Below are 11,284 nucleotides of genomic sequence, written 5' to 3' on the forward strand. Positions count from 1 at the left end.
GGCCCCCCCTCAGAACTCGAGAACGGTATATCGTAGGACCACCAAATTTTCAGAGGATGGTGTACTAGTAAAAATTTATCATACGTACAATTTTTATGTCGTTGTGACGTAATATGACGTCATTATGACGTCATTAATGTGATTTTATTGGCCAAAACCGTCTAGATAGGTTATTCCCTGAAAACTAAACAGTATACGACATAACTTTACCAAAAGTGTTTATGACAGAATATTAGGATGTACTAAGTCTTATGTTGCCCATAGCAACACCGGTGACGTCATAAAATGACGTCATGCATATATTATATATCCGCCATCTTGGATCATCAATCTTGAATTTTGAAAAATAGTTTTTTTTCAGGATGAAGCCTAAAATACATTGTAAACAGACTAAAGACATTCATATGAACCTTTTTTGTAAAAAAAATGGGAGTATTGATGAAATTTTAAGGAAAATAAGCTGCATTTACCTGATCTAATGATATGGTCCGCCATCTTGGATTTTGGCCAATGACGTCATCAAATTAGCATAAATTATGCATTTTTAATGATAAAATTTACATATAATTATATGTGATGTTATTAATGTTAGAAACAATTTGTAACTTGACATAAAACCCATAAAATTCTGTTGTTTAAATGGAAATAATTAAATTTGGCAAAAAATGCCTGTCAGAAACCCGTTGCCATGGCAACAAGAAAAATCATAATCTTATTTCACTGATACAGATTTGTTGCCAACAATATTTTAGGAAAAGTCACCGAGTTTGGCAGTTCTAGCTTCAGCCGTTCAGACGCTAGGTGACATCAAAGTTGCCGCGGGCAGTTTAAGCCCCCCCCCCGGTCTAGATAGGGTTAAAACAGTACCAGTTCCTCATTATTGTGAATATTCCATAGTGGAAATTTTTTTTGTCTAGTTATTTGCAAAATTTTGTCACAAGATAAAGATTATACGCCAAATATGTGCAATTTCAATCAGGCATGCTCGTACAATACTTGTCTTTAAAGGGCAACAATAGAACATAACAATTAGAATTAAATGTTCAACATTTCAAGGACTAGAATGGCATTTTGCATTTGGTTATTCTGGTATACTTAAAAATTCAACAACAGTATGAAATACGATGAATTGCAGTTAACTGTGCTATCTTTATACTATTCGCTAGTCAAAAATTATAACACATCATGTCCTGATTTCATGTGCAAGACTGAAAACTTACTGCTACTTCCATCTGTTGGACCAGGCTTAGGAAGGCAGTTGAAGTTGGGTCCAGTAGTGGTGCAGTAAAGATGCCGATGTAAGCAATGGTGGCATGGATGGTTGAAAATCCTGTAAAATACAAAATATCTCCATGAATCATATTAAACTTATTTATCCTTCCAAACACTGTGTGCCAAATTCCTCAAAATCATGGTTGGGAGAAGGTCGGGAGCAAGGTCAGCTGTGGTTGGTGTTTGGCAAGCATATAGAATACAACACGGTGTATTCCGTGTCGCCTGAGGCCTGCGGCCGTCGGGCGATCCGTCACCCGCGGTCGGGCCGGGACCGAGGGCGATGCGGAATACACCGTGTTGTATTTTATTTATGTCATAACCACCCAAGAAAACGCGCATTTCAATGCAAGATGAGCCAAAAGTTGGTGCCACTAAACCCTAAAATGCAACATCAATTCTAACGTCCGGATTCTGTATTCGAATTTTCGAAAGCGGCGCACGCGTGCGCACGCAGTTTAATAGGGCAAAACGCGTTCGAATCGTTCTATAGAAGCCCGGGAAAGTACGGCCCGGTCCGGAACTCGTTATCGAACGTTATCGCGGCCCGGGTATGATACAACTACATGTATGGCTGTGTCAACCACGTTTCAAAAATGTTTGAAACATCCGGGATTGGATCAGGTAGGTTGGGCCATGGGTGGGGACTGGTTGCATGGCTGGGAGAAGGTAGGTTCTGAATGTGTGGCTCTTGAGGCTTCTGATTGAAGAACTTGATCTGGACATCAATGTCATCAATCTGTACAATGTCATATATTATGTTATTTGATTTTCATCAAAATTATCATACACAACACTGATCACCACTGTCTTCGTTTACAGATGTTTAGTTTTCTTCTTCCACACAGCCATTACATCTAACAGCAAAGGAAGTTGCATATTTTGCAGTACAATGCTTAGTAATTGAGACCGATTTTTATTTCATTTTAAATATCATTGGTTTAGCATGCAAGGCACCAGGGCAGCCAACTAGACTTTGGCTATTACAAGGAGGTTAGCAATGATGACAAAGACTATCAAACATCACAACAATGGAATTGGGCATGGACGGCATAACTGTTACTATCTGTAACATTATTTGAGTCAATTGAGATCCTGGATGTACTAGGTACCTTCTGTTGCAGTTTGAATTCCAGCAGCATTAACTGTGAATGATCCTAGACTTGCAGACTGCAGGTCAGTCTGGATGGTGGAAATCACCACACTTTGAGCATAGACTGCTGTGACCAGACGCAGTACCACTATCACTCCGCTGTTCCTAGTTGTACAATGTGTAGAATTGATACGACAACATTATGTCATGATTTGGGAGGGAAAGTGTACATACTGTATCACCTAGAGTACGCATGTTCGCAGAATGTACTGCGCCTGTGCGAAACCCTGATTTTTCATGGCTTTCATTGGATGTTTAGTCACTGTAACAGTTGCATTAGAATTTTGCCTGTTGCATAGGATACCTTTTCCAACATACATGTAACATGTGGAAACTACAGAAGGAATGTTAACCTTATACGCAAATGCGACCATATATGAGGCATTCTGACGAAGTGCTGTGCACAATACATTACAGGTTTCGCACAGGTGAAGTGTGTTCTGACGACATGCTCCTAGAGTTTAAATTACATTCTTTACTTATAAAACTATGCCCAAAGGCTAATTGCATCTACAGTGTCATACAAAGTAAAGTAATACAGAACATAAGAATTACTGTGACAGTCTGATCAACTTTTTTCACTTAGAGTTTTAACCCTTGTCCTGCTGGCAATTTTTACATAATATTTTCAAATAATTTCAGGTCTTAATCAGGTCACAGACCCTTGACTTTTTTTGGCCCGCGGTGGCGTAGTTACTTCCGCATTCGTTGCATTTCGCTGCGGTGTGATGCGTTGCACGAGAAACACCCCCAAATCGTACATATACAGGGCACTATATAGATGGTACTGTATGTGCAACCCATATATATATGGGCTCCGCAGGACTTAACATATTCCTGAGTAATCAGCAAACATCTTTGTTTTAACATATTCCTGAGTAGTCAGCAAACATCTTTCTATATGATTGAGTCTGCTCTGTACATTATAAGCTAGTGACAAATGCTGTTATTTTTTTCATACACATGTAACATTATTTATCATTTTTTTGCAGTTTGAATATTTACTTTGATACAATCTAATACAGTCATAATCAGGAATACCCTATAGGTCACTGTCTTGTGAACAGTAATCTTGATAAAAAGATATTCTCAAAAGGGTAGACATAATTGGACAACAGTATGTAGAAATATAATAAAAAGTGCCAGATTGTATCAAATAATTCCAGTAAACCAGCTAATAAATGGACAGTTGGCAGTCAATGAACAGAACAAATATTTTTAACAAAACACTTACGAAGGTCTGATGGCCACAATTTGGTAGCTCTGGAACCCAGACACACTCTGCAATGTTGTTGTTGCCTATAAAATCAAAACGTCATGATGATTATTTTAATAGAAAATATAGAAAAGTCTTAAATTCTTGTGGACATTATGGTACTTAGACATACTACGACGACGACTACTAGTAGGTACTTAGACTTCGACTACGACTTAGACAATTTCAAAGAACTTATAATAGAAAAAAATGTATATGTAACAAAGGGATTTGAGCTGTTTGAATTAGGAAATATATATACCCACTGGTATGAAATTCTCAAATACATCAAACTCACCCAGCCTGCAATGACAGCACTGAAGGAGGTATATTCCACTGACAGGGGGTTGAGCAGTTCTCCAGTGAACGTCTGGCTGGTGATGGGGATTTGGACAAAGACCTCAACTCCAGCTGAAACAGAATGATGAAGTTTGATTTCTAACAAGTCATACATACGATATCTTCTTAGATGGGATGTAAAGTCGGAGGTCCCGTGTTTGAGATAGCCATGCCTCAAGCATGTGAAAGAATCCACCGTACTAGTCGAAAAGTGTATGGGTCCTTCACAGTGTGACTGGTTCAAACCTTACAGTTCACAAACACATCACAATCCAGATAGTGTTGTTGCATTCACTTTCCTATCTAGCAGTCGAGGTTCTGGTTGGTATCATCTAAGATGGGGTATACTATCAGGTGAAACCCTACTTTATCATGAATGTATTGAAAAGGGTCAAATATCTGTTTTACGTCATTGGGTTATGGTAGCAAGAATTAAAATAATACGTCTGTAGTTTTGCCATTAGAATCAGTTGTGTGGAAATATTGTGCTTTGTATTTCCTCCATCATATTCCGTGTGAAGTCTAATATGTTAGTCTGGATATAAAAGTCGTACTTACTTTGGCAGACCTGGTCTGGAAGGGTATTTCCGATGCTCTGCAATCCACTAAAGTCTGTGACGTTAAAGACCTTATCGGCTGAGCTGGCAATGTCCCGCAGCTCCTGGTAGTCTACCTCTCCTCCAATCCCGACAGCGTACAAGACGATACCCTCTTTCCCAGCATTCAGTGCAGGTCGCACAACATCGTCAGCGGACTGGCCATCGGTGACAACAATCGCCATCTTGCTGACTCCTGCACGGGCACCGTTCTTGGTCGAGAAGGCGTTGTTTGCGAGATACCGTAAGGCTTGTCCCGTGTTCGTGCCACCCTGAAGGTAGCGGATATCAGAGATGGCCTGTTGGAGAGACGCTGCGTCTTGATGGTCATTCAGGAGGATCTCAGAATGGGGCTGGGTATTGTACTGAATGACACCGAACTGGGTCTCTGTAAGGCCAATGTTGAAGCGGGCCACAGTCTGTAGGAGGAAACATAGTTTAGTCCAATGAAATGTAACATATCAAAAAGTTTCTAGTCAGTCTACCTTTAAAAAGGCCATCCACTATCTATTCAATCACTGTTAACTTAGTCTACAATTTGTTTGTGTATTAGGCCACAGCAAGTAATTTTTATGGATGACATCAGCGCGCGAATTGATTTTTGCCTGATTTTCGACAAAAAACAAGAAATTTTGTTGCCCTTTGACAGTCGTCAACATGCCGACAATGGGCAAAATGGCATGCCTTGCCATGCTGGAACGTGTATGGCACACAAATATGAAGAGAGGAGACAAGACAAGGCCCTGATTTATTGTTTTGACCTTTACTTTGATGCAGTGATGTATTTCATTCCTTTTATATGTTCCTACTGAATCAAAACCATTTGTAAAATGATTGAAAACTTTCCTTTTTTTCCAAGGTGTTTTCAGTGACAAATGGATTTTGTGATAGTTGGCAGTAAAGGCAGCACAATATAGGTATCATTTCTCGTTTAACAGGGTTTATGATGTCAAGATTTCAAAATATAGGAATCTTGTTTTTTTGGTCCCGCCTTGTTTTTTTTCGCCCTCTCACATTAGTTTTGAAGTCTGCAGAGGATGCCATCCATAAAATGTACTTACTGTGGCCTTATTGTTATTTCGTTGTATGTTTTATTTTGTGTTATCTGTACCATGTAAGACAAGCCATCAGGCTAAAGGGTATCTCAATACAGACAAGAGACAAGACAAGTGTTGAAGAAGAAATTGGTGGTAACATACCCAAAGATCAGTTATAAACATTCTATAAATATAATTCCACCAGGTCACATATATTTGCTAACCTAAAACTGCTTTTAAAGTCGAATAAACCTGATCTCCTCCAGTGCAATGACCCCCAGTACAATGTACTCCTGAACATAAACAGTGCATTATGTATGTAACTTGGGTTGTTGTATTTTAAAGTGTCAGATATGCAGTGTATGTAACATTGTGAATAAATGGTAATGGCGGTTACGAATGTGTTATCTTGGACTGCTTGGTATTAACATAGGAATGTCAAATTACAATTTTTATCAAATTACAATTTCAACCCTTACTCCTTAAATAAAGAGGTTTGATTGCAACCAAGCAGACAGAAAATTTTCCTGTACTTTTTTTAAAGAAGGGAAGGCAACAATGCAATATAAATGTTTGACTGCACTTACAGCTTGGCAATTTTCGTCATAAATTGCATTTATGAGGAGCATGTTTACTTAGTATGGTAACATAGACCGCCTTCGTACTTGGAATAACTTTTTGGTACTCTGTTATTGCATCTGAATTTTGATATTATCGTACGGATCATCTTGATATTGTGAAGATAGCAAACACGTGGTGTTCAGCTCAGACATATTTAGTTAGCTTGTAAAACGTCAGGCTAATAACACAGGCCACCTCCTTACTTTTAATGACTTATCTCTTACCTATGTTAATGTATCTGAATTGTAACTGACATTGTTAATTGTTTATTGTCCAGTTATGAGAGCTAGTCCTTAATAAAATTATAGCCTCCGGCCAGTTGGACAGTCCTAGCTGTATATCTGGCTATACAGATTAATAAATCAAATCAAACCCTATTTTTTTTACCTTGCTAACGAAGGTTTTTATCTTCTCAAAGTTGTCACTTCCGACACTGCCAGATCCATCCAGCACAAAGATGATATCCAGCTCATTTGGACAGGGAGGCTCTGGAAACAGGAAAGGCTCACAAACTGTAAAGCTTTGTTTTCTTTGAGTGACAACAAAGCACACCTTAGAATCACTCAGTAACTTGCTGTAGTACAGATTTCAATTTTTTTCTCTCAGCACTACAGTAACTAATATCACCTAAAGCATAGTGCATATAATGTAATGGCTGTATTTTATAACTTGATTTACCATACAGGATTATTTGGGATGAATTAAAACAGATTGTTACTCGTTTATCATGCGGTGCATGATTACAATGAGATTCAATATCTGAAGATTAGTAGACAAAGAAGTCATGCAATCACCATTGACTATTGGAATCATCAACACACAACGTCATGTTTTAAGTTTTGTTAAAGGGGCATGAGGTAAGATTTTTGCACCCAAAATTGAAATCCTTTGTTTTAAAGAATATCCCTGCGATTGCAATTTGCTTTCCTTTGCAACATATTTGTGCAGTTATCTCACATTTGTGACATTTTTCGTTGTCACTAAAACAGTCTGCGCGCGCGAGTCACTGTCAGTTTGTGGTGCCAAACTACCAGAATGTAAACACAAATACAACAGCTGTGTTTCAACCTTTCAACACAGATTCGTAAGGAGTCATACTTTGGCACGTCCACTTCCCGAATTACACGTATTTGACATGGAGTAGGGTTGATTCAACTTACTTTGTAAAGAAATGACCAGAACATTTACTTTTTGTATTGCCTAATTGTTACATAATGCACCTTTATTAAAAGTTGATTATAATGATATTGTTGTATACTGTACCTGTTATCGCGATAGAACCAGAGACAACAGTCAAAGTTCCATATGAGCCAGATTGGATGGCAGTATCAAAGTTTTGGATGAAGGTAGTTTGAACTGATGTCTTCACCACGATGAGCAGTACGACATAGGTGGTGGTGGCAGTGGAACTGTAAGGAAAGAGGGACAAATATCAAAACAACAGGGTAGCAGACAGTGAGTGTTGTTTGTTGCCATGCTTCCATCTGTCTCACTAATTCTAAGATCGATAAACCTACGCGTAAAACATTCGCTCGCGCATTTTCATGGTATGTTTTACCCGTTTGATAGATAAATGAAAGATTCCAGACTCTACTCCATCTGGAAATGTTGGTAACGATTCAGGCTTAGAATGATACATGTACTTACCCTGCGCTGAATTGAATTATGCTGACAGACAATGCTCCTTGAATTGTGTTGAATGTCTGAAATCGTAATTGTGGGAAAAGATGTTTAATCACCAAAGGATACGGAATATCACTGCATGGAGTTAAAACTACCAATAATTTCTTTATTTAGCTTTTCCATTACAAAAATGGAGTGGAAGACAAAACAGGTGATTGCACACCTCTTCACGTTGTCTCCCCCGCAAACATACAAATGACATACACGAATAATATTAGAATGTACATTACGATGTACAATTTGTAACGATTAAAATGCAGTACTGTGCTACTTTAATAAAAGGTAAGACACTGGCTGCTTCTCTCCTAAATGTGAGATCTTACATTGATTTGTAGGCTGGTACTAAGTGTCTGGAAGTCAGCACTTGATGGATTCATGAGTTCACCACTGAACGCTTGCTGGATCTCCATCGATACATACAAATTCACAGCATCTGGGAATACAAAGCACAGAAAGTGTCAATATGTGCCAAAATTCTTTTTTCTCAATTGCCACTACTACGAGTATAATGTGTGCATGAGCGTCACGGCTCCGTAGGTTTGAACTTATGCTTGCTACTTAGAAGTCATGGAAACTGTCAATGCCCTTACCCAATGGTGCAACCTCGGTTGCTGCTGGGTCAATAGTCAAGGGTCCAAAAGAGGCTGTCAGTGAGACAATGGACTGAGTCACGGAGTCTGATGCCCAAAGACCAGCCGACGCCTGGCAGTAAACAACAACTCCAGTATCCCTGTAAGCACAAGTCAATGTCACATTAACGTTGCAAGTACATGAGTTTTCTTTTGATTTACCTCCACGATCATGTTGCAGAAATACAAAGAACTAGAAATAAATGGGAATGATATCTTACTTAAACTTTTAAGACTTAAAGACTATTGCATACAGGAAGTTAAGACAACAAGCCATACATATCATTCAATAAATCTTGAGTCAAATACTAACACAGGTACAAAGTTGATGACTTGGATGACATTCAGTCCTGCAATCTGGCCCAAAGTTTGAGTCACCTGCACACACACAGAAAATAACATTTTCCGTTACACAAATGGTAAGATATATTGTTGTGTTAGCATCAGGGCTGTACAAAGGGCCATCTATACACTCAGTCATAAAGTTTTAACTGCATAAAGAATGGTACTGCATATTACACAATGATGATGATTATACTAAGGATCAGTAAATCCATTAAAAAGGTAAGGTGACAATCGAAGTATCATCATGGGATAAAGCAAAAGATCAGAAATTACAATGGTGTGGCCTTTCACATTTAACAAATGTCTTCCACGACAGAAAAAAGATATCAAAGACACTACCAGCTGACGTAAGGCAGTATGAGCATTACAAGGCGGCCTTGGGGTGCATACCTCATGAATTGTAACTGACTTCTGACTTTAAATATTGTCTCCACACAACTGATTGTGAAGGTAAGTACCATGTTGCATTTATTGACCGAATAATTCCGTGGTTATATCATATGCATGGGTCAACATGTATTTGATGAATTAGAAGGCTACAAGGATAACAAATTTCGTAATGGACATTACATTGCGATGATATACGGGTGGGCATTTTCTAATGTAAGAACACTTAAAGATATTCTCCACATTTTCCACGTCTTTTAAAGAAATACTTTCAAGTGGCCATCGTATCATACTTGTGTCCACCGCTACATACCGTCATCGTTCATTGTCATTGTCATTAATGTCCCTTTTAGAGACAAAAAATGCTCTTTTTGGCTCATTTTGGGCAAATTATGCTTTATGGAAAAATCAAGTGTGGAGCTAACGTCAGTGGATAGTTCCGCATCCTGAAAAGTTAGTTCCTTGAAAATCCATCAAAGTTTAGCGATATAGGATTTTTAAAGCAAAAATTGCTCATTTGGGTAAATTATGCTTTATAGAAAATTAAGTGTGGGGCTAGATGTCAGTGGATGTCAGTGGATCGTCCCGCATCCAAAAAAGTTGGTTCCTCGAAAACCGGTCGACCTTTAGCAATATCGCATTTTTAGGTAAAAATACTCGTTTTGGGCTCATTCGGGCAAATTATCATTTATAGGAAAATCAAGTGTGGAGCTGATGTCGAAGGATCGTCCTGCATTCAAAAAAAGTTGGTTTCTCGAAAATCTGTCGACGTTTCAATGTTTCTCATTTTTTAGGCAAAAAAACCCCTCTTTTGGGCTCATTTGGCCAAATTATACTTTTTGGAGAAATCAGGTGTAGAGCTAATGTCTTTGGATGGTTCCGAATCCAAAAAAGGTGATTTCGTAAAAATCGGTCGACGTTATGTGATACAGCATTTTTTAGGCGAAAATGCTCTTTTGGGCTCATTTGGGTAAGTTATGCTACATGAAATAATAAAGTGTGGGGCTTATGTCTGTGGATCGTCCCGCATCCAAAAAAGTTGGTTTCCTGAAATTGGTCGACGTTTCGCGATATCGCATTTTAGGCCAAATGCTCTTTGGGGTCATACGCACAAATTATACTTTTAGAAAATTAAGTGTATGGCTGATGTCTGTGGATCGTTCCGCATCCAAAAAGTTAGTTTGGTGAAAATTGGTCGACGTTTCGCGATATCGCATTTTTTTAGGCCAAAATGCTCTTTTGGGGTCATTCGCACAAATTATACTTTTTAGAAAAATTAAGTGTATGGCTTATGTCTGTGGATCGTTCCGCATCCAAAAAAGTTGGTTTCCTGAAAATTGGTCGACGTTTCGCGATATCGCATTTTTTAGGCCAAAATGCTCTTTTGGGGTCATTCGAACAAATTATACTTTTTAGAAAAATGAAGTGTATGGCTGATGTCTGTGGATCGTTCCGCATCCAAAAAAGTTGGTTTGGTGAAAATCGGTCGACGTTTCGCGATATCGCATTTTTTAGGCCAAAATGCTCTTTTGGGGTCATTCGCACAAATTATACTTTTTAGAAAATTAAGTGTATGGCTTATGTCTGTGGATCGTCCCGCATCCAAAAAGTTGGTTTCCTGAAAATTGGTCGACGTTTCGCGATATCGCATTTTTTAGGCCAAAATGCTCTTTTGGGGTCATTCGCACAAATTATACTTTTTAGAAAAACTAAGTGTATGGCTTATGTCTGTGGATCGTTCCGCATCCATAAAAGTTAGTTTGGTGAAAATCGATCGACGTTTTGCGATATCTTATTTTTTAGGCCACACCAATTTAATTTGTTGGTTCTCGGATTCGCCTCTTCGTTTTTTTCTGATTTGCAAAAAAAAATTAGATTATGGTCCTGAATCAACTGAAAAATGCTCATGTTTTGCCCCCCAACAAGTTGAGGAAAGTCCTTTTCTTCCTAGTTGTTACAGTTTTCCC

The 11,284-nt window shown here is 38.5% G+C and overlaps 2 protein-coding genes across 2 annotated transcripts in view; both read right to left on the reverse strand.

Moving 5' to 3' along the window:
* LOC109472053 (collagen alpha-1(XIV) chain-like) overlaps positions 1-2,875 on the reverse strand; it is a 9,028-nt gene extending 6,153 nt beyond the window's left edge. Inside the window, exons 1-3 of the mRNA XM_019771628.1 lie at positions 2,871-2,875; positions 2,385-2,530; positions 1,221-1,330 (exon numbers count right to left, since the gene is read on the reverse strand). Coding sequence (XP_019627187.1) covers positions 1,221-1,330; positions 2,385-2,530; positions 2,871-2,875 — 261 coding nt within the window. The remainder of the gene's footprint in view (positions 1-1,220; positions 1,331-2,384; positions 2,531-2,870) is intronic.
* A 780-nt stretch (positions 2,876-3,655) lies between these two features.
* The window catches only part of LOC109472054 (collagen alpha-3(VI) chain-like), a 24,833-nt gene continuing 17,204 nt past the window's right edge, over positions 3,656-11,284 (reverse strand). The window contains exons 35-43 of the mRNA XM_019771629.1: positions 8,899-8,963; positions 8,547-8,686; positions 8,280-8,389; positions 7,921-7,976; positions 7,537-7,682; positions 6,661-6,761; positions 4,578-5,034; positions 3,979-4,091; positions 3,656-3,724 (exon numbers count right to left, since the gene is read on the reverse strand). Coding sequence (XP_019627188.1) covers positions 3,656-3,724; positions 3,979-4,091; positions 4,578-5,034; positions 6,661-6,761; positions 7,537-7,682; positions 7,921-7,976; positions 8,280-8,389; positions 8,547-8,686; positions 8,899-8,963 — 1,257 coding nt within the window. The remainder of the gene's footprint in view (positions 3,725-3,978; positions 4,092-4,577; positions 5,035-6,660; positions 6,762-7,536; positions 7,683-7,920; positions 7,977-8,279; positions 8,390-8,546; positions 8,687-8,898; positions 8,964-11,284) is intronic.

The sequence above is a fragment of the Branchiostoma belcheri genome, unplaced genomic scaffold (genome assembly GCF_001625305.1).
Source record: "Branchiostoma belcheri isolate BF01 breed outbred unplaced genomic scaffold, Haploidv18h27 scaffold264, whole genome shotgun sequence".
Classification (NCBI taxonomy): domain Eukaryota; kingdom Metazoa; phylum Chordata; class Leptocardii; order Amphioxiformes; family Branchiostomatidae; genus Branchiostoma; species Branchiostoma belcheri.